The 25,025-nt window shown below is 34.3% G+C and overlaps 1 protein-coding gene across 12 annotated transcripts in view; it reads left to right on the forward strand.

The window, feature by feature from the left end:
- The window catches only part of LOC134527552 (neuropathy target esterase sws), a 231,478-nt gene that overhangs the window by 133,278 nt on the left and 73,175 nt on the right, over positions 1 to 25,025 (forward strand). For all 12 annotated transcript variants that reach the window (XM_063360331.1, XM_063360340.1, XM_063360330.1 and 9 more), the window contains exons 15-16: positions 7,049 to 7,205; positions 7,777 to 7,923. In XM_063360331.1, coding sequence (XP_063216401.1) covers positions 7,049 to 7,205; positions 7,777 to 7,923 — 304 coding nt within the window. The remainder of the gene's footprint in view (positions 1 to 7,048; positions 7,206 to 7,776; positions 7,924 to 25,025) is intronic.

Below are 25,025 nucleotides of genomic sequence, written 5' to 3' on the forward strand. Positions count from 1 at the left end.
AAAAATTTTTTTCGTTAGGTAAAGTTATTCATAAAAACAAAACCCGTTCATGGAAAGTACGTTTATTAAAAAAAAGGTGGAGTATACAAGAGCTCGCTGAAAAATTTATTTTAATAATTCATTAAACAAAAACCTTTCTTCAACTTTAAATAGAAAAACCAAAATGTAACGCGAACTCAAGCCACTTGAATCTGTGACGTAAACCAACGCGTAACTATTGCAGTAGTACACATTTACCATGAAAGAGTGCGGGCCATTAAATGTAGTTAACTCGGCTCTTGACGGAGAGCGCACGTTGCATGCAATCGGCGACATATCAATATTTGACTACGTGCACGCGCTCTATACGGTAAGCAACATAACCAAACACGAATGATACCAACTAGCGCTGGCTACATGTTCATAAGCAGTACACCACGGCGACGCAGACGATCAGCTAAAGGAAATAACGTTTAAAAACTTCTTTAAAAGAAAATTTACATGTCAGACAACTTCGTATTTCCGTTAATTAAATAAATAAGTGGTAATGTCAGAATAAATATTAGATTTATACTTTAAAATACATCGTTTTATACGGAAAAGACACCTACATAAAGCGCTCGGCATCTAATAGCGGGACCAAAAACATCATTCGACGTTTACGTGAGAAGTTTTTTTTATTCCTATTTTGACGGCCAAAAATATAGGTGACGATTATGCGAGTGTGACGATTATGCGATAAAAGAGGGTACTCTTTTAACAGACCTCTGTTAACAGGGGTGTTCCATCCCTTAATCATTTTAAAAGATTCACATCTTACAATTGTTTTGGTATGTGGTTACTGCAGTATCAGTTTTTATTATTTTTATTTTATTTGTATATATGATTTTTTTTTTCTTGTGAACAAATATTCAAATTATTCTTAAGGGACTGTTTATTATTGTGCTTAAATTAAATTCTTACCCACCAAAGAAAAGTTGTTTGTATTTATTATTAGATATTGCTGCACTACAGAATGTTGGTGCATTTTTTCTCCAGCTTCTAGTGACATGTAATCAACTGTGCTACCTAAGGGTTAGGTGACTTGTTTGTGGTTGGATTATGATGAAGTGGGGTGCTGATAGGTCATATAAAACAAACGCACCATTTATTAGAACATATTGCATCTTTTTTTGTGCCTTGAAATTGTGTGGAGGTCAACCTAAAACTGAGAACCAAAAACTGGGTATTGATTTTTAAGAACGGGAACCAAACCGAGGAAAAAAGTATAACTGATACATCACTAGCGCACATCAAATACATTCCCTCTTCTTGTTCCAGTTTAGAGCTGTGTTGATTAATGGTTGGATGGTTGTTTAGATTTTTCTTATATATTTAGTAAAGATCTTCAGTAGTTTTTAATTAGTGATCTTTTAGACAGTTCCCTACACATGTTAGAATCCTACTTTATTTCAATGATTTTCTTCTGGAGGACCATTTTTCTAACAAGAATTTGACTGGGTGAATAAACCTACAATTACAAAACGATAGAAATGTCTGACTCAAACAGTATACACACACCAGCACCATCTTGAATTCTGCCCGTCATGACAGGCAGGACACAAGTCACACTAAACATAACTAGGGCATTTTCATGAAGTTAGGATAGTTGGATGTAGATGTAGTACTCGGGTCCTCCAGGATGCAAGTCAAGTGTCTTGCCACTGCGTCTGCTTCCTCTGTTGTACTTTGAATTTTTCTACTGATTGAGGTAATTGGTTTCTTCCTAGCTGATGCAGCTAGGGCTTTGGTGAATTTTGCTTTAGGTAACTTGGTCAGATGTGGGAAAACTGGGCATTGATGTGCTTTTTTTGCCCTTAAATGCTTTTTATTTTTAAATCATTAATTTTGAAGGCAGTAAAGATTTTTCCACTTTTTATAAGCTATTTGTTTAAAATTTCCCTCAAACTAAGATGTATAAATGTGGTTATGTGAATGTTGGGACCAACAGTAGAGATATGCTACGTCTGCACCGCTTCTTACTTGTGATTACTGGAGCTACTGTTATTTTGAGTATTATTTTCACTCCAGGTTTGGCTCAAAAATTTCCTTTAATATGTACTCCAGCCACTTTATTTTGCTCATTGGCCAATACCAAGTTCACAGGCTTTTCATCCATTGGACTGGGTTGCACATGGTTAGATGTTGGCCAAATATCCTCCTTGTTTATTACTTGCTTACAGTTGTCTGTAGAGTGCACCCTATTGGCTTCACACGAAAACCACTAGGGTACAATCCACCTTAATCTTAGCAGACAACAACAAACTTGGGACGGGAGCAGGAAACAGTGTTCTATTATACGGGACAGAGATGTGGATTACTTGTGTGCAATATTAATTTTTCTTGTAAGCAATTTACAGCAGTTTAATTCAAAGAATAAAAATTGTAAAACAGTTTAATCAACATCATTCATTACCAAAAGATGTTAAAAAATGAAAACAACTTAAAAATATGCAAAATACAAACAAATCTTAAGGAAAGATTACAATCACATTCAAGCACATTTTTTTAAGTTCGTGAACCCAAAGCATCAAGCATAAAAATCATGGTTCAACCAATGTCATGCCAATTTATGAAATTTTTTTTTATAGCTGAACAAGATTACAAATTATGATTTTAGCAAACTTTAAGAAATACATACAAAAAGATTATACGACGCATACATATGCGGTGCCCAAGGTGTAATTTAAACTAGGCAGGAAGCTTAGAGAATCTGCGCAAAATAATTCATAACATGGAATTGCACCCACAAAAACATTGACAAATCAGAGAAATCATTAATAGGGGGGAGAGGGATAGATCAATGTCACTAATAGATTTACATGTATGCCCACCACATACCATGCAAGGATGAACAAGAATACATCTCATTATAACCATGACTCACCTAGACGTAACCTCGGAGGCACCTATTAGTAACACAGGTAACAAACTTGACTAGATTTAGAAGAGGGAAACTTTCTTATTCATGTGCTATATTTTTAATATATCTCCATTGTTTTGTTTCATAATTTATGTATCTATTTGCATGTTATAGTGTCGTCTTATTTTGAATTTTATTGTTCTTTGTGTTTATCTGTAGTCCCCGCGGATATGGAGTGCCTGCTAGTGTCAGTTGACTGTCTGCTGGTAGTGCCTACCTGTTTGCAAGTGATGCCTACCCGCACTTCGTGCCTACATGGGTCTGGCACTTGCATGCCTGTAGGGACTACAATGTCCTTCGTACCTTTTTGTATATTGTGCCCACCTAAAAAGTTTCCAAACTGTTGGTGGTGGGTATGTTACAAATTTAAATAAATTAAAAAAAAAAACTCCTCTTAGAACATTGGCAACCATCATGGATATCCAGGCCTTAGATCTAACAGCCATAAATAATTCAGTGATGGTACATTTAAATCTACTCCTTAAATTGTCCAGCCAGGACATGTATTTTGTACCCGTTCTCTTCTCCCTTCTATCTTCTCTTGAATGATGAGCTGCTGCAGGTGATACTTTTCTCCTTGTATTGTGTGTCCTAGATAATACAGTTTACAGATTTTTAATTATATTTGGTACTTCTTTTTTTTTCCACAGTTCTTCTGTTCACATCATCATTTGTTACCAGGCCATCTATCTGAAATGCAGAATTCTCCTGTACATCCACCTTTCAAAGCTTCTAGCTTGTTCATTTCACTCTTTTAAAGGCCCATTTTTCCATTCCATAATAAAATGTAGAGAACACATAACATCTCAGAAGTCTGATCTTTAGAGTTTAGCTCAGCTTTATGTTGTAGAAGACTTTCCTCATTTTTAACCGACTTCAATAAAGGAGGAGGTTCTCAATTAGACTGTTTTTTTTATGTTTTTTACTTCAGAACTTTCAATTGGGTGAACCGAGTTTGATTATTCTTTTTTTTTATTTGAAAGCTGGTGCTTCCCGTGTGGTCCCATTTCAATTTGGTCCAGTTCTGTCAATGGCATCCATGAGAAAACCATATAAGTCATAAATTTGCATTAAGTATGTGCGCGAAAAATGGGCGAATAACTCAATATCACACCAACCGATTTCGATGATTCTTTTTTTATTGGAAAGGATGTACTTCAAGGGTAGTTTGATGAGAGTTTGGTTAGGTTCTGATTATGGGATCCATGACAAAGTAACGGAACTCTTAAATTCTTACAAGCAAATTATTCTAATATTATTGTAACAGCGAGTGCAGGTAGTTATTGTACCTAAAGTAATCAGTTCTTCAGGTAATAGTGTACTATACAAACCTGCTCATAAATTGGAACGCTGTTGTGGATAAAGAGTTCTTTTGCAAACGGCACATGGTACATCAGCGAAAATATTAATAGCTGCTTCAAAAGATTGTTCATATGCGATATCCCTACAAACATGACTGACTTGTCTCGCATTCTACTAAGTCGAAGTGAACGAGTTTCAGGTGTTTCGTTTGATAGGCGATCGTGAATCAATCTGAGTCGGTGGGCATGTAGCTTCTCCGTCTCATTAGATAGACGATTGTGGATTAATCTGAGACGGTGGGCATGTTGCTCCTCCATCTCATTCCATAGACGATCGTTGATCAAGTCGAGACGGTGACTACGTTTTTCGATATATTCCCTGTTCAAAACTTTTTTCATGTAAAGCCGCATTTTCGAAAGTCTACTTTTGCGCTCTTCGCAAATCTCTTTTGAAATTGTCCTCGAGGTAGATTTCCTCTGTTGAGATAGGTGTTTCTCCCTGACTTCATTTGTTTCATTTAAATGGCGCTGTCTCATGAGTTGCCGTTTAGTAGGTCTACCCATATTCAGACAAATTAGTTGGTGTACTTCAGATTCACTAAAAATCAAAAAATAAACAAAAATTTTAACAAAAAAAAACACAGACTTAAAAAAAAACTATTCCAAAACAAATTAATATGCACTAAAAAGTAAAAAAAATATTTGCGTATTCTTCTACAACTTAATAATCAACTTACTTTTTCTACTCATCAATATGTAGGTACAATCTATGTGTATACCATGCAAGAAGGTAGGTAGGTACCTACCCACTTCAAATTTAACTCAATACATATCTATGAATAACAAACAATGATCAATATATTTTTTAGAGTTCTCCTAAGTAAAATGAATGAAAAATATTAGACTACTTAAAAGTCAATAAAATTATTACAATAATATAATGTAGTTACAATTATTGTTATTTTTGGAGTCGGTGTCAGCCAAGGAAACACTACAAGATACCTAGCAATAATATTACGAGAATACTTAAAGAAATATTTTTTTTACAAATTAACTTTTATTCGAACGACAATATACTGCGAGTACTGTTACAGAATACCAATACCTAATTAAACCCATTTACAAATTAACTTTTATATGACAATATACTGTGACAATATCTGTGACCTTGAAAGACATAAATATCAATACCTAATTAAACCAAACAAACTGACTTTAATACAACACTATGCTGAGATATAATGTAGCAAACGGTGATACGAAAATATAGCCTCTATTAAACACAAGGAATTACTATAAGAAGGACGGTGTAGATATAATGCCCGGCGGTCCACTTGACAGCTCCCCTCCCGCCGCAGTCCCACTCTCGCCTCGTCAAGTCGCGCGTGCGACACAAGCACATCTCACTTATAACTATGTATGTAGTTACAAGTCTACTTTGGCTGTCACCGACTCCAAAAATAACAATAATTGTAACTACATTATATTATCGTAATAATTTTATTGACTTTTAAATAGTCTAATATTTTTCATTTCATTTTACTTACGAAAACTCTAAAAAATATTTTGATCATTTTTTGTTATTCATAGGTATGTATTGAGTTAGATTTGAAGTGGGTAGGTACCTACCTACCTTATTGCGTGGTAAACACACAGATCATACCTACTATATATTGATAAGTAGAAAAAGTAAGTTGATTATTAAGTTGTAGAAGAATACGCAATTATTTTTTTTACTTTCTAGTGCATATTAATTTGTTATGGAATAGTTTTTTTTATGTCAGTGTTTTTTTTTTTTGTTAAAATTTTTGTTTATGTTAATTGCAATTCTAGCCTGTCCTATTCTTGACTGACGTTATTTCTTCTGCAGAATCAATATTCTCATTAAGAACAGTCTGAAAGAACTTTTGTGTATGGTTTTTCTGCATTCTGTGGTTGTTAATTATTAAATTCTCTTGTTGCTGTGTTCAAGAAATTACCATAAATTTAGTCATCTTTATATTAGGTGTTAAACCGTATTTCTTGCTAACTTCGATGACAATCAGTTATTCATGGTAAATTTTCAAGATCTTTGGCTAGTAATAGCAGCATCAGCAAAACATATGTTAAGCTTTACATCTCCTTAAATAACAATATAGCCAGACTAAGTGTGATTGCACTTATCAGAGGGGAGGGAAAAGCTAGGTAGGGCAGGTGGGATAGAGGGTAAACATTTGGAAGCAGATGATGCATCTTGAAGTCGTCTGGCCCTGCATCTGGTACAGATTTTTGGGTATTCGAATCAAGTTTAGTAATAATACCTTCAAGCTGAGTCGAGTCCTTAAAAATTGTGCTGAGCTCAAGTATATGCAAACTTTTGTGAGAAATATTTTATGTTCTTGCTGTTTATGTTAATGTACTACTAGCATGCATATATTATGTATGATAGTTGTTTGTGTCAAGTAGAGAAAAAAAATATAACTATCAGTCGTATCAAGTTTTGTATTATTTTGAAATTGAGCATTTTATTCCCACTGGATTCTGGAAAACTCATTCGTGAAGGCTTCTGATGTCAAGCAAAATTGAGAGGTTTAGTAAATTAAAAATGGGAAAATATAATTAAAAATTTATGCAATACAAATATCCTGTAAAATAATTGTAAATAAGAAACTATTTTCTAAAAAAATTATGAAAATTTTTTAAAAACTTGACGATGGTATTTTAATTATTCTCTAAAAGGGTGTATAATAAAGATGAGTTCAAGAAGAATAGACAATTGTGATTCCCACAGCCCAATGGATGCTTTCAATGAAAGGCTGTGTCTCAGGTGGAGATGGTGACGCAGACTCCGCGCAGCACCACTGTAATGGCCGTGAGGGACTCTGAGCTGGCCAAACTGCCGGAAGGACTCTTCAACGCCATCAAGCTACGCTTTCCTATCGTTGTTACTCGCCTCATCAACCTGCTGGGACACCGCATCCTGGGTGTGTCTCGTGCGTCTCGTGCCTAGCAGCCTGGTGTGATCAGTACAGCCTGCATTGCTTCCGTATTCTGTGTGATGCATGCCACCTTAAACCTTGCTAGTTCATTCAATTAAATATATACTTAAACACATCTCTAAGCATGCAACATACTTTCTATACATATCCTAAAGCACAAGGTAACAGAAAGTTTTCGACTTTAACATTATAGTGATATAAATTTTTAGTAAATCAAGAGAATTCGTAAATCATAACTATTGTAAGTTTTCAATTTTCCGCCATGATTTAATAATTGTTGCATCAGAAAGTCACGGTAAACAGTGAACAGTAAACAGCTAGAATTAGTATTGTAACAAAGCTAATTTTTATATGATGTGAATTTCCACTTAATTCTTCCTGCTTTAATATTTTAATAATTTTGCAATGGACATATAAACATGATATAATTTAACCCTGTTAAAACATTTTCCTGCTTACTAAGGCTAAATTTATGAAGTCCCTTGAGAGAGTTGTGAACAGAGTTGTACAGTGTCGACATCGGTGTAAACCGTGAGTGTTTATGTGTTGCTTCCAGGCACGTGGCAGAAGCCGACCATGGGCCGCACCATTGACGCGTGCCCCGCACAGAACAACTTCTCCACGGTCGCGGTGGTCCCCATCTCTGACGACGTTCCCTTGACTGCATTCACCTACGAGCTGTATCATTCGTTGTGTAACATCGGTGAGTCTCGTGTGCTGCATCTTTGATTTGGAGGAGCTCAACTTAGTTGCAAGTATTCCTTTGCTGCGTAATTATTTATATGTGTGTGTGTATGTATGTGTGTGTGTGTTAGGGATGTACCGATTCGAATCCCGATTAACTGTAATCGTCCAATAATAGAGAAACTGTAATTAATCTTAATCTCCGATATTTCAACCGATTATTTAGACAAAATTGTCAACATTACATGCTTTATATTAGCTTCACCTGTATGTTTGTCTGTCCGTCTGTAACTCTTTCGACTAAGAGTGAGTGGCTCCACTATAAAATGTCCCACCAATTTCATTACGTTCGTTAGCCGAGCGGACTAAGGCGCGCGACTTCTGTGACGTCAGCTTTCGGATTCAGCGATCGTGGGTTCTACTCCCGGCCATGCCGAAAAAAAAAGTTTTTTTTTTCCGGTAAATTCTAAGATTATATGCATACATCTAACTGTAAATGATTCTGAGAGACTTTACCATTTCTTTGTGACGTTGCAACTCCAAATAGTTATCTCAGATGGTAATAGGTAGTGTCGGTAACTCATTTCCCTATGATAATTATACATAAATATAGTTTAAAAAACTAAAAAACATGCTTTTAAAGAATATCAAACTAAAAAGTTAAAAATAAATATAGTTTAAAAAACTAAAGAAACATGCTTTTAAAGATTATCAAACTAAAAAGTAAAAAATAATTTTAAAATTTAATTTATGACAATAGTATATAAGCAATACTAGTATAAATGAGAAAAAAAGCATGGGGCGCTTAATATACAAAAAATATGGCACAAAGCGACTCAAGCTTTTTTCTCATTTATACTAGTATTGCTTATATACTATTGTCATAAATTAAATTTTAAAATTATTTTTTACTTTTTAGTTTGATAATCTTTAAAAGCATGTTTCTTTAGTTTTTTAAACTATATTTTTCTCATTATATTTATCATAGTTATCTCTTAGCATTATAAGTAGGGATGGGACGAATCCACATTTTGGTCGAATCCGAATCCTTGTTCGAATCCTCAGTGTTTGTCATCGAATCTCGAATCCCAGTCCCACACTAAACTTCACCACATGTTATTAAAAAAAATCACACATTTTAAAAAATTACATAGGCCTATGTATTAAAAAAATCACATGTGTATTTATAAAATTATAAAATAAGTGCATAGTGTATACACCTGACATAAAATAGAGACAAATAACCTCAAAAACCACACACGTAAGTTTGCATCTGTCTAATTCTCTGTTAAATTAATCCTTCCTATGTTTTCAATAAAATACGTTTGTATAGCAGACACCATTTAAAAAAAGTTGTTTTTTTCTGCAATGTTATATTATTGAAAGTTGGAAATGATAGAGTAGTTATGCTAATTGACAAAATGCAGCATAGTTTATCTTATGTTTGTGCCATTACCGTTACCTTTATAATATAGTTTAGGTATACCTACAATTTTCTAGAGCTGGACGAACCTCAGTTCTCTAGTTTCGAACCGAGCCGAACCGAACCTCATACAGAAATAATTGTTTTCAATTAAAATGAACCGATGACCAGCATTTTGGTCTTTAACTGAGTGGTGAGAAAGAAAGATTCTCCAGCCATATGTAAAATTAAAACATTATATAGCTTAGCTTATATATATACCAACTTTTAATTCGTGAAGAAGTTACATCTAAATTTCAAAAAGACTATATTCCTTTTTAAGTGTACACTAACCTTCATTTAAAAAAAATATTATAAAGATGACAAACATTCAGCATAAGGCCACATAACATATTTTTGTGGTAGACATTTTTAATAAGTAAAACTTTTTAATAGGACATCAAAAAAAGGCGAATGTGAATTAAGTTACCTATCTACATTACAAAACCCGCTGTCTGCAGTTGCTGTTTTCTTGGAAGAATGCTGCTCGTTAGAAGAAACTTTAGACGTTTTTTTTGGGGTGGTTCTGGGTCATCCGGGTCGTCATTATCTTTTCTCCATTTGGAAAACTTAAACGACGTTAGCCTGCTCATCGCAAATCACCTCAAGAACAATAATATTGTAAACGTAACGTAAAAAGTGTGGTTATAGAAATTTGCTTCGGAAAAAAGAAAACACGAGAAATAATGATGGCTGCCGCGACTACGCTAGTCAACTTAGTACCGTACTGTAACATTTACTGGACCAGTACTTTTAATACACAAGATTAAATTAATATTTTCATTACCTGACTGTTATAACCAAAAAGGCCAAAGAAAATAAATACATCCCAGTAATTTAAAATACGTAATTTACGTAATCATTTCCTACCGCATTTGTCTTGTGTTAACTTGATCACGTTAGTTTTGCCGAAATACGAGAGTTCTCGTACATGCGCTTTAGTTTAACGTATGGGGTACGCAATCTTTGGTGATTTTACAACACTTCTCGTATACGCACTATAGTTAAAGGTATAATATACAATACCTTTGGCATTTGTACGATAGTTTATATTACGTAGTACGACAAATGCATACAAAATTCTCTAAAGTATACAAAAAACAAAGCGCGCCCATATGAAAAAATGCTATGCGAGTTATGCGACGATTAATAATTTTATTTTTATTTTGTCTGCGCTTGAAACTGTTGAGGCGACGATTATGCGATAAAAGTCGGAATATTACAAGTAATAGAATTTTGTTGAGCTGTTTTGTGAATGGTCTCAAATGGGGGTTAGAAAATTAGAAAAACGTATTTTTTTTTAAACGATCGTTCGGTTTTTCGAATATATTTTAAGAGGTTTCGAACCGAACCGAACGTAAGGGTTCGGTTCGGTTCTAAATTTTCAAACTTAGCCCAGCACTACAATTATCAATTACTACCTAAAACTCTTAAAAACCCACCTCGAATCCCACCTCGAATCCCACCTCGGATCCTACGAATCCTCGAATCCATAGGATTCGGTATATTCGACGAATCCAAGATTCGAAAATCCCATCCCTAATTATAAGTAAAACATGCCAATGATGCTAATATATTCTTTTAACGGTAAATAGTAAACTCTTTTAAGTTTAATTTGTAGCATTGCAAAATGGGTCATAAGAATATTAAGAATAAGTTTGAGGTGAAGGATATTTTTTTTTGTTGATATAGAGAACAGTTCAGATATGTTAAAAATTGTTATTAATTACTCTTTTTAAATTTCATGTAAAGTCTTAAAATACTTATTTTCCCGAGATATTTAATTATTAATTTGTGGGTTAACTCCAGCTCATAACTAATTTTGATATATGATTTCATTAATTGTTTTATTTAAGGCAATGGAGAAGATAATTTTACAGGACATAATTTTTAAACTAAAATTTTGAATGTAAATTTCAACTTCAATTGCTAAAATTTGAATATTATATTTAAATTAGTTGGGTAAATTTTGAATTCTATTGAGATTGTAGTGGAATCATTCGAGAACAGTCTGGAAAGCCCAGAAGGAAGAGCGGACAGGCGCGACACACTGGCGCCAACAAGTTATTTTCCTCGTTGTAAATGCGTTGTTGGGGATTTACGCGTCACGTGGACGCATAGCTTTCGCGACGGTCTGGAAGGTTCTCTGGAGGCTACCACTAGCCAACCAATCAGGGCGAGTCCTGGCGTGGTGTGATGCGCTCGGCCGAAATTCCTTATTTGGGCATGTTGATGAATGCTGTACTGTGATTGGTCGGTTGGCCCACGGGGTTGCTTCCCTTGTCTTCACCTATACAAGGGAGGTAATCTCGTCTACCAACTCAGTTGTCGCTCGATTGTCGTCCAGTCCGGTCGCGTCGTCGGCAACTCGCACAATATTATGGAGTTGCACTAAGGGAAAATTTCACGCCTAGGGGCTAGGGCCAGGCCGTAAATTTTAACCTAAAGATTTTTTCGGAATCATGTAACTAGAAATTTAGGCCCTAGGCGTCGGCGACGGCCCAACTTCGCGCGATTTCGGTCAGTGCGCGACCGTACCTTAAGTTACATCGCTAACCAAGGGACAGTAATAAATTCTATTTTTTTTTGTGAGCGACAAGACTCAACGACCATCAACAGAAAAATGTCTGGTATGGTATGCATTTGGACCTCATCCTATCAAAATTCAAGGACTTCGAAAAAATTTGTAGAACAAAAACTGTGCAAGTAACAAAGCCTTAGAACCAAATTTGTCTGAATTGTGTTGTCATGTAACTGAAAAAACTATCGTTTCTTTGGTTTGAAACGAAATAAACAAAAAGTAATGCAATAAACTCTTTCATTTCCAATTTAAAACATATTTTGATGTAACTAAAAATTATCTGAATCGACCATCGTAATCATAAATTCTTAAAGAACATTGTTTGTATTGTTACATTTCTATGTGTTAGCCGGGCCGCAAGGAATGTAACAACATGGCTGCCCAGCCGCGGGGCACGAATTTAGACACTGCCTGATGATAATAAAATAAACATTCGGAAAAACAGTAAAAAATTTATCAAAAGCCAATCATAACGAAATAAACTGGCAAAACCTTTTAGAACATCGGCAAAATTATAACTTGTGAACGAGTGATTCGAGAGTGCATCGTGTGATCTTCGCGTTGTACTTGTAAACATCAACAAATGAAAACGAGCGTGAAAAGTCAACACTCACCGTATAAGAACATCGCGGGACATCGTGGGAAAGGAATGCGACGAGAACTACATTTTAGAACATCGTAGAACAGCGCTTCGCAGAACATCGTGGGACACGATTCCAGCAGCATAGATCATCTCGGTACTTTGCAGGACAACGAGGGATGAATCGGTACTTCGCGGGACAACGGGGGATGAATCGCCGGAAACAGCAAGTCTAAATTGGACAGAAACTTACATTCTTATGGTCTAAATTTTGTATTTGTGGTTATCATTGTTTAAAGTTTTTTTAAAATGTGTTTTTAAAGGGTTGTTTACGTTTTCTGTGACCTTGCGGGTTTTCCTGAAACTTCAGGCATTTCTGATCCTAATTTGAATATTGAATTAGTGCAGGAGCAGTCGGAAAACATGGAACAGCCTGCAAATGGTAGTCCAGTAGAGGTTATGGGGGGGTCAGGTATGTCTAATCAAATGTTAGAAAAATTAATGATAATGATGGATAACATGTCACAAGGGATGCATAACATGTCACAAGGTCAGATTGAATTCAGACATATAATGGAACAAAAATTTGATGCCACTGAAAAAAAAATTAACCAATACATTTGAGAGCCGATTTGATGCACTTAGGAATGATCTTAATGAACAGATCTCTTCCTGTATATGCAAAGTAAATAATTGTGAATTGCAGGTGGAGGAGATAAAATCTAGGGTAAACATGTGTGAAAAAAAGGTGGGCCAAATCCAGGAAAATTCTACACAAACAGGTAAAACAGTTCAGGAACATAGTAAAAAATTTTCCGAAATCTTACAACATAATGAAAGTGTACAAAACAAAATAGCCATAAATCAAGGGGATATCACAAATTTGCAGGTAAAAGTAAATGAGAATTCACAAAATATATATTATAATGAAAAGAAAATTAGAGAAGTCCAAGAGAATTTTGAAGCTAATGTCAAAAGAATATTTACAGAAAATTCAAAAATAAGTAACCAGTTTGAGAATTTTAGGGATGATGTAGGTCGAGAATGTTTACAAAAAGTAGAGGAAAAGCTGAGTAATATTAGAGGGAATGGACAGGGTAACATTAAAAGTTGTTTCTTTGGGATGAAATATAGGAAAATTTTGTGTCAACAGTTTTGAAGTGATAGTGTTGTCCAGTTTTTATTAGTGGAGATATGAAGAGTGGAGATATTGGTGGATTTGTGGGTCAAAGTAGTTGTTCCAGGGGATTTGAGGAGTTTTTCCATAAGCAGCAGAGAATTATGGTAACTGGTTTTTAAAGGATTTTAAAAAAAATAATTTGTTTGAAGGTTATTTGTCGTCGTCGTTGAGGTTGGAAGTTTTTATCGTCGTTAAGGTGGTCATGTAGACGTAATTCCTGGAGTTGAAGATTTGTTGTCGTCGTCGAGGTTTCTGCCGAGGTGTAAGTTTTTGAAGATGTTGAAGTTTTTGTGTTTATTCATCGTCGTTGAGGTAGTCATGGAGACGTAATTCCTGGAGTTTAAGTAAGTTGTTCAGAGTTTTTTGTTGTTATTGAGGATTCTTCGTTGACCAGGGGGTGTCTGCTTGAAGCTTGTAGAGAAACCAGTTTCAAAGTTATTTGTATTTTGCACTGATGAGAGGGAGATAACCGTTTGTGAAGAGTTGTTGACACTTTCTAGTAAGAGAGATGTTTTCAAATTTTTGGCTTTTTGACAAGGAATTAATATTGCAATATTTAAGAAACAGTTTTTTGAATTTATATATAAACAAGTGTTTTATATTACTTGTGATGCATGCAGAATGCGGACATTTTGGAGTTACAAAAACTATCAAATATATTCAAGGGTTTTGTGTTTTTAAAGATATATACAGGATAGTAGCTATTATTATCAAATCATGTTTACTATGTACACAAACTAAAGTAATGAATCGGAAATGCCAAGGATTCATGGGAAATGTTTTAGCTACCAAGCCTTTAGAAATTGTATGCGTTGACCTGTTTGGACCTTTACCAAGTGGAAGGGGTGGTACCAAATACATCCTGGTAGTTTTAGACATTTTTTCTAAGTATGTTAAACTGTATCCAATTAAAAAGGCTTCAGCTCAGATTGTTACTAATAAAATAATGGATGTTTATGTAAAAGAAATAGGTCTCCCTGACAAAATAATCTCTGATAATGGTCCCCAATTTCGGAGTGAAGTTTGGAAAACCTTGTCTAGTATTTTAGGTATCGAACTAGGATACACTGCTGTATATCACCCAGCTGCCAACCCTGCGGAAAGAGTAATGAGAGAATTAGGGCGTTTATTTAGGGTTTACTGTAATGAGAAACATAATGCATGGGCAAGCATTGTAGGCCAGGTAGAGAAACTGATCAACAATTGTTGGCATGAGAGTACAGGGTTCACACCTATCGAATTGATGCTACAAATGTTACCAACTACAAAGCTCCAAAATACAATTAAATTTCCTAAAAGCGACATTGTGGAATTAAAAGAAAAGTTGGATAAGGCAAAAGAAAAACTAATGTATAAAGCTAACTCAAGGAAAGCCAGATTTGACAAAACTATCAAACAAACGAGTTTCAAGGAAGGGGATGAAGTTTTAATTGCTTCACACAAGTTGTCATCCCTTATAGATGGTAAGATATCCAAGTTTTTCAAATTGTATGATGGGCCTTATCAAATACAAGCTATCGTAGGCCACAATGTTTACAGAGTAAATGATGCTAATTGGCACATCTCTTTACTCAGACCGTGGAAAGTTAATTCAGTGTAATTGAAGAAATAAAAAAGTGAATTTTAAGCAAGTTGAATACATACTTTTATAGCATGATTAAAAGGTACATTCGTGTTGAAAATAAGTTGTGCAAAGATTGATTATTATTGCTTAAGGTATATATGTATTGGTACTGTAAACAATTTGTGTTTAAAAAAAAAAATGAACAAGTGATTTAACTCATGGGGAATATTTTGCATATTTTTGAAAGATTAATGAACATGAAACTACAATGAAATCCTTTTGTTAATGTATAACCTGTTGAAAATTCTGTGTTATATAATTGTGTTGTGTTTATGTTAAAGATTGATTTGTCACTCTTTGAACCTCTGTCTGAAGTTTTTTTTTTTTGTGTTGTTTTAAGGAAAGCGATACATAAGTAAACTGAAAAAAAATCACTATTCTATTGTAATCATGTTTGCTCATGTTTAAAACTTAAAATACATTAATTTTAGTTTGGTAAGGAGAATTTAAATGATTTGTTTATGTAATGCTTCAATGTTTGAGTTATATTGTTTGTGTTTTAAAGATTTGTAATAATATGAAAAGTCATGGTTTGCTATTATTGTGTCAAGATTTGCATTTCTAATGTTGATTTTAATTTGTTACCTTTGTTTACACTTTTGTTATGGTATGTTATTTCTTTTGTTTCAACAATTTACACTTTTGTACTTTTTGATTTAATTTTGCAAATTCAATCAAAACGTAGGGGGGGGGGGGGTTATGTAGCATTGCAAAATGGGTCATAAGAATATTAAGAATAAGTTTGAGGTGAAGGATATTTTTTTTTGTTGATATAGAGAACAGTTCAGATATGTTAAAAATTGTTATTAATTACTCTTTTTAAATTTCATGTAAAGTCTTAAAATACTTATTTTCCCGAGATATTTAATTATTAATTTGTGGGTTAACTCCAGCTCATAACTAATTTTGATATATGATTTCATTAATTGTTTTATTTAAGGCAATGGAGAAGATAATTTTACAGGACATAATTTTTAAACTAAAATTTTGAATGTAAATTTCAACTTCAATTGCTAAAATTTGAATATTATATTTAAATTAGTTGGGTAAATTTTGAATTCTATTGAGATTGTAGTGGAATCATTCGAGAACAGTCTGGAAAGCCCAGAAGGAAGAGCGGACAGGCGCGACACACTGGCGCCAACAAGTTATTTTCCTCGTTGTAAATGCGTTGTTGGGGATTTACGCGTCACGTGGACGCATAGCTTTCGCGACGGTCTGGAAGGTTCTCTGGAGGCTACCACTAGCCAACCAATCAGGGCGAGTCCTGGCGTGGTGTGATGCGCTCGGCCGAAATTCCTTATTTGGGCATGTTGATGAATGCTGTACTGTGATTGGTCGGTTGGCCCACGGGGTTGCTTCCCTTGTCTTCACCTATACAAGGGAGGTAATCTCGTCTACCAACTCAGTTGTCGCTCGATTGTCGTCCAGTCCGGTCGCGTCGTCGGCAACTCGCACAATATTATGGAGTTGCACTAAGGGAAAATTTCACGCCTAGGGGCTAGGGCCAGGCCGTAAATTTTAACCTAAAGATTTTTTCGGAATCATGTAACTAGAAATTTAGGCCCTAGGCGTCGGCGACGGCCCAACTTCGCGCGATTTCGGTCAGTGCGCGACCGTACCTTGAGTTACATCGCTAACCAAGGGACAGTAATAAATTCTATTTTTTTTTGTGAGCGACAAGACTCAACGACCATCAACAGAAAAATGTCTGGTATGGTATGCATTTGGACCTCATCCTATCAAAATTCAAGGACTTCGAAAAAATTTGTAGAACAAAAACTGTGCAAGTAACAAAGCCTTAGAACCAAATTTGTCTGAATTGTGTTGTCATGTAACTGAAAAAACTATCGTTTCTTTGGTTTGAAACGAAATAAACAAAAAGTAATGCAATAAACTCTTTCATTTCCAATTTAAAACATATTTTGATGTAACTAAAAATTATCTGAATCGACCATCGTAATCATAAATTTTTAAAGAACATTGTTTGTATTGTTACATTTCTATGTGTTAGCCGGGCCGCAAGGAATGTAACAAATTCATGAAACACCGTTCAGACTGTAGGTCTACACACGTGCTGAAAGTTTCAGAAACTTCGTCGTCTAATTAATTAAATATATTCTTATTTTATTCAATTGACGATTTTCTTCTAGCATGTATGGCTAGTATTTCCATTATTGTTAGCTCCATGCATCAAACAACTGCTTTGAGTGCCGCTTGTAATAAAATACAACACATAAAACAGTATAAAACACAATAATATTATTTGAACAGCCTTATCCATAGCTGCCAACCATTACAGATTTTCCGTAATTATTACGGATTTAAAACCAAATTACGGAATTACGGAACATCGCTGGTGTATTACAGAAACGAGGCTTTGTGCTGCACGGAGACGGAAAAAATTCAGTTTCTGCTGTGCTGTTTCGTGAACGCAGTTCGAATACATCGCGTGGTTGTGCAAATAACGGAAGTAGTATGTGTGCGCATGTACTGTTGAAATAAGTAGATTAATTCTCGTGTTTTGAAATAGTAATGGGATGGTATTACGTCCGTTGTACGACACAACTAGTACATATTCTCGGACTTTACGTTTTTCGGCTACTTACATCACAATAATTTTTGTATGGTACTTTGGCTAACCTGTGTTGTTTTAATTTTTTTGAAAGCCATTTTTTTCATCATAGTGTTTTTGTCTTTCTTCAGACGTGAAATTTTTTTATGTTTTGTCGATAGTGTTTTGTTCTTCAGTGCCGGTTGTAGAAATGAAGCGTGTGACAGAACAAAAGTGTTTCTGGGGGGAAAAAAAAGAACGCAATTCTTCAGAACTTTCGACCTAAACTATTCAAAAAAATGGCCATGCTTGTCGTCTTCAAATGTTTTGGAACACCACGCGTTTTGTAATGTATGCACGTGTGACTTTTCGATTGCACATGGTGGAAGGGATGACTGTAGATGTCATATTGAATCAAAGAAACATGCGGAACATTTTATAGCCATGACGAGCAATAAATCTATATCATCGTTTTTTCGCTACATCTGAAGAAACGAAAGTAACCAACGCAGAGTTATTGTTTACAAGTTCTTTTGTTTGTCTTCTGTTGTTTGTTTACAAGGAAGTTCTAATTCAACCAGGATAAAAGAAGCAAATAAAAAGACAGTTGTTCACAAGTTTAACTTTCAATACTTTGAATTGAAGGTTCAAAATTTCCAGTAAAATTATTGACATTTCTTACATATTCAGATGATTATATTGTTCGAATAGTTTTTTTTTTTCGATTCATTAATTTGCTTTGTTATACCTATAGGCCTATATTTTTTCATTTTGTTTGCATATTATTTTCCTTGTTTTATCTTGTGTGTGTCATAATTCCCCAGGAAAAATTTATCGTGCATTATTTACGGGTACTTTTTTTTAAAAATATAATTGTCATTACTGATGGGTGTGATTTGAGGTTGGCAGCTCTGGCATCATCACAAGATCTCCATTTTAACGTTTAGGTTATGCACGTCATGTAATGAACAAAAACAATTTGGCCAACTTATCAAACTTAGCCGGAATTTCCGTTGTATACGTGAGTCTTTTCTATTATTTTTTATTATGATTGAAGTCGCTTTAATAACGGGAAAGTCTTCTTTACTTTTTATTTTTACCGTATATTAACAACAAATATTTTACCAGGCATAAAAGTTTACGATTGTGATAGTTGGTGGTTGGTTATTTGAATATTTCTGTTTGCAACTGAAATTAATTTTTTGAATATTGGTAATGTCTGTGTTAGCGAAGACGACTCGGCGACTGTAGATTGTTTTATTGTTTTCTAGTCACTAATGCACGTCCATACATTACGTAAACGGAGTGACGAATTCTTTGATCAAATAATACAGTATATTTTGCTAAGTTTTCTATTTGTAGGCATTTAGCAAAATAAATATTTGTTATGAGCTGTTATACATTGCATTCACTATTTAATGTTGCATAATAATCCTTGTCGCAGTGCTGTGTGGAAATATTTTTTTTAGGATCCGGGCCAGACGATATAAATGCAGTGTGCAAATATTGTTCTCAAAAATTATCGCGTGGTGGCATACATGGAAACAAAACGTCTTTCACTACAAGTTATATGTGGAGCCATGTTAAGTGATTCCACTATATAAAAATTAAGATTCAGGATGTTACAAAAGACGATCCGTGTGTGTCTGAGAGTGCAACACCATCTGGTTCATGTGATCCTTGTCAGGCTACTGGCAGCAACACTTTCAAAAACACATCATCTGAAAACAAAATATTGCTGCAACCTTCTATTCAGCAATGTTTGAGAAAGGAAAACAATATACTGATAGTGATCCTCGTGCTACAGCAGTAACAAAAGCAGTTGCTGAAATGATTTGTACAGACATTCAGCCTTTTTCTGTGGTGCATAATGAAGGTTTCATTAGACTTATGCAAGTTCTTCAGCCACGTTACAAACTGCCATCCAGGAAACACTTTTCCACAACATTAATACCAGATATATATGAAAAAGTTATCCTTAAGGTAAAAAACAAGTTAAGTGATTTGAAGTACATATCTGTTACTGTGGATATATTGTCATCTGCAGCAATGATGGATTTCATGAGTTTAACATCACATGGGATCACAGATGATATGCAAATGGTCCACTTCTGTTTGGAAGTTCATCCTTTTGAAGGACCCACTTATTCTGCAGTATTAATAGCTGACAATATTAAACAGTGCCTTACAAAGTGGGACATTTTTGACAAAGTTTATTATATTGTGACTGATAATGCTGCAAACATGATACGTGATACGAGCACCAGGTATCCTAGGCAAACTTTCAGTATCATGTATGGCACACAGTATACAGTTAGTTGTGAATACAACTGTGTCTAGTGTCATACCAAGAAAGGTAATCCCGATGGCTGGGCGTCTGGTATCACATTTCCACCACTCCATTGTAGCAAGAAAAGCGCTAGTTGCCTCGCAAAAAGCAATGAATCTTACAGAGAAGAACTTGATCCAGGATGTTCCAACCAGGTGGAATTCAACACTAAACATGTTGTGCCGACTTTTCGAGCTAAGGTTACCAGTTCAGGATGTTCTACCAACTCTCACAATTGTTGGGTGTGACTTCAGTGCATCAGATTGGACTTTCATGGCTGAAATCATAAAAATTCTGGAACTTTTTGAGCAAGTGACTTAAAACGAGTGAAGATAACTGTATGTTGGCAGATGTGATTCCACTTGTAGCAACTTTGAAGCGGGGGCTACAGAAACTGGACGTTGTTTCATCACTTAAACCTTCAGTAGCTGACATCCTCCAAGCCCTAGAAACTAGGTTTTCATTTCTTGAGAATTCACGGCCACATGTTTTGGCAACCACATTAGACCCACACTACAAGTGTAAACTTTTTTCTTCCCAGGAGGTAGTAAGAAAATCCAGACTGTGGCTTCGTGAAGAGATGACACAAGCCATTAATTTGGAATCATCAGACACTGGTTGTGATATGCAGAGTCCTAAAGGACTTCAAGCTCAACAGCAAGCTGTTCACTTGTAAACATTTTCCAAGAACTCATAGATGAGAAAGATGACAGTTCAATGTAAAATGAAGGTAAATTTAATCATTTTAAAAATAAATTACATTTTGGTATGTTAGGCAAGCCTATATAATGAACTGTCTTATGTGAATAAAAGAAGAGCCTAAATGTTGATTTGCAGTTTGTATCAAGTTTTTTTCTTCTTCTTTCAGATCAGATAGAAAATGAAGTGGAAAGTTATCTAAAGAAGAAGATAGAGCCAATTGCTTCAAATCCACTAGGCTATTGGAAACATGAAAACATGTTTCCTGGAATGAAAAGTGTCGTTATGCGGTTTTTAAATGTCCCATCAAGTTCAGTGGCATCAGAGAGATTATTTTCTTCAGCTGGACTTGTTAGTGAGAAGAAGCGATGAAACTTGAAGCCACACAGTCAATCAGCTTGTATTTCTTCACAAAAATCTAAAAGCTATTAACTATAGCTATTAATGTTTTGTGCATTGCCTTAGCTAGCTTACCAAAATCTTAAATTTTTATGTAAAAAAAATGATTTTGTCTGCATTCTATACATATGTATGTACACTTTTGGTCCATGCCTACATTGCATCAATTTTAATCACAATGTTGTTAATGAATAACACAGTTGGTCAGCCTGCATTAAATTATTTACTTCCACATGGCATGATTGTATGTCGATGTTGGAAGTGAAAGAAGAAGTGAAGAGAATAGTTACGTTGATGTTGTATTTATGAAATAAAGTTAATATTGAAATGTGGTTACAATGTTTTTCCTACAAGTGCAGATAACTGTAGTTAGTACAGTCTTATGTGTTATTATAGGTGATTGTGGTTGTGGTCTAACCTTAAAATAATTTACCGCATCTAGTATGTATTAGAACTAGGCAAGTTGCGTAAACTTTGTCAGTTTACTGGCTGGAAAATATGGCAATTTTGACAGGAATAAAGTTATGTAAATCTATTTTACATCCAAAATATCAACAGTTTTTACGACCTACCATGCTACCATTATATGACACAATTCCTTATATGGCACAATTCCTCCTCACAGATTAAGAATCGATGGTTCCAATTCCAGATGGAATCAAGGACTTGAAGAATCTACATACTCATCCATAGTTATTATGATGGAAAACTTTTTTAAGTTGAATTTTCTTAAGATTTTTTTACTGTATGCTGCAATTTTATGAATAAACTGAATTTTAAAAAATAAAATATAACTCCAAAATATTTTTTTTTAAAACCACAATTGGTCTAAAAATAACACCATAAAAACTTATCTGTACTGATAACTAATGTGATGCAGGTGTGAGGAACTAGGAGTCTGTTCTTTACATGCTATTAGGGCTGTTCCCATACTAATACTGGTATTGGCTATTGGATATTGGCCATTATTCAGCTCTTGGCCAAGGTATTGGAGGTATCTGAAGAAATATATTCATAACTCGGAATTTTTTAAAAATAATAGCTATGTTTATTTTTAATATTTTTAAAAATATTTTTATCTCAATTCTGTTATTTTAAGTACATTTTTAAGGTAAATCATATAAATGAATGACTTGAATACTGTTTAACTACCAATATATAGAAAAAATTTGTTTACTGGTGAACTGATGTAATCATTTTAGTATCGGATTTGGCTGATATTCCCAATTTTCTGGATTTCCAACGTAATTGTTTCCAACCAATATTATAAGAACCAATACAAGTGAAAAAAAATTTGATTAATTTCATTCATTCAGTTATTACCCATGTAACGAATTATATTCATTACAGGAATTTTTGTATTATATTTATTAGTAATTTCAGGATGACTTTATAATGTGGGTAAAATTTGGCATTTGGAGTAAATGTTGTTTTGTTAAAGGGAAGTTTCAATCATTATTTAAATTATTTAAATTTGTCAGGTATGCTAGTGCGATGATTATTGGAGGTAATATTATAAGAAATAATTAAACCATATTTTACATTCGTTGGGCTGTCCTATGGTTCTTTATCAGACTAGTTCAAAGGAATATTAATTTCTGGTTGGAAAAATTTAGTGTTGTAAATTGTTTTATTTTGTTTAATAAAGTGTTCATGAGACACACAACACGAATTACTTTGTAAACATATGTATCTCAAGATTAATATATAATTACTCTCATAGAATTTAAAAATAATGATTAACTTTACATGAATTCCATGGAATGGTCGAAGTTAACTCATACATGAACTGGGTTTGCCAAGGTGCTAAAATAACTGTTAAAACTAAATTCAAGTTATTTTAATATTTTAAATGACCTTGCAGAATTAGCGAGTTGACACACAACATCAATCCAAGAACAGATTGAACATGAAATACACTTATTTTAAACGACACATTGCAAAATCCCTGGTCTTAGTACAAATTATCATTTTCACAATTGGTATCAGTCTTAGTCCAGTTGGGTTTTGTTTCAATAAGAACAGTCTAAGATTAGCTATCAAATAATAATTCAACTGGATTGGACCATGTTATAAATTCGGCTATGAAATAGCAAAGGTTCAAAAGTCATCTGTATTCAATGCAACAGGAAATACAATAAAGTTAATATTGACTAATGGCATGGGAATCTTATTCAACTTTACTGAGAACTCTCCAGATTTTTAGTTTAGCAGTGTAATATATACAAAACTGCTAAATTCTCAAGAAATATACAGAGGGAACAAATAATATTTTATTGTGTGGACTTTCATAATTGTCAAATGACACTTTAAACACACTATAAGCATAAACACATTCTAAAAACAAATTTACAGTTTTTACAATACCTGGAATATCATAACCACATACTTTTGGAACTTCCACCAAACTTCCACTCACGACTTGCTACCGCGGCGCATCGTCAGCTGCATTATCTTCGAACTCATCAAACAAATTTGTTTTTGTGATGCTTTAATCAAGAATATAAATGAATAAAATAGTTCACAAACAAACGTAAAAGTTTTCAACAGAAACGAAGTTCAAACAAAACAATATTCACAACATGCAATTCCCACACAAAGTATTGGCGACACTGGGCAAGGGAACAAAGGTGTCTTGTCCCGTTTGTTTATTAATTTGTTATCGGTATTGATTTTATCTGTGCGAGTTTTTCTACTGAACTGAATATTTCCATGTAACATGTGGTTTATCTTTAGTTGTGAATGGTGATTTAAAGTCATTTACGTGACGTAAATCACAATCAGAGATGTCTGACGTATGGGAACATTTTGTTCTGGACAAATCCGACACCACCAAAGCTGCGTGTCTGTTTTGTGGTGCAAAAATATCCCGCGGAAAGTCATGTACAACAATTGCGTTACGTAAACATCTTAAACTCCACTCGGCCCAAATCGGGAACCCTAAGATGCACATAAAGTTTTGCCTTTCTCAATTACCCCGAACAATTCACCTTCTGCAAACTTCCGGAGTTTTGTTTTTGTAAATTCAAAATAAAAACACTGCATTGTTTATTAATATTTGGAGTGTAAAAATGGCACGTGAACTTAGTGTGAACACGTGAACTTAAATAAAAGGAAAGACCATAAACAAGGCAACAGTATTTATTTGTACACCGCCATATTTTTCGTTTGCCTGTGTCCATGAATGTTTATTTTGGACAACTCATGATAACTAATGGTCAATTAGGTTAGGTTAGCTACATTATAAATACTTTAAAACATTGTGGACGGTTGATTTGGTTAGGATAACTACATTAAAGATACTGTGAAATCATGTAAACGGTTTCCTAGTGCTGGATAGCTACATATTAAAAAGTTATTTGCTAAGCAACCATAAAATGATTTTACAGTAGGTATTTTTAATGTAGCTATAGGCCTACTTACCTAATACAACCAACTATCCACAATGTTATAAAGTATTTATAATGTAGCTAATGAAAATATAAAACTTCTATGACAAATACATTCTGCCTAATTTCATAACCAAACTACTTTAAAACACAGAAAACGTATCGTAATAAAATTCATTAAACATACGACTGAAAATAGCACATTGAATAACTGCCAATATTAATAAACAATGCCAGTGTTTTTATTTTTAATTTACAAAAACAAAAGTCCGAAGTTTGCCGAAGGAGAATTGTTCAGGTGTAATCGGGAATGGCAGAACTTTA

This window comes from Bacillus rossius, chromosome 1 (genome assembly GCF_032445375.1).
Source record: "Bacillus rossius redtenbacheri isolate Brsri chromosome 1, Brsri_v3, whole genome shotgun sequence".
In the NCBI taxonomy this organism is placed as follows: domain Eukaryota; kingdom Metazoa; phylum Arthropoda; class Insecta; order Phasmatodea; family Bacillidae; genus Bacillus; species Bacillus rossius.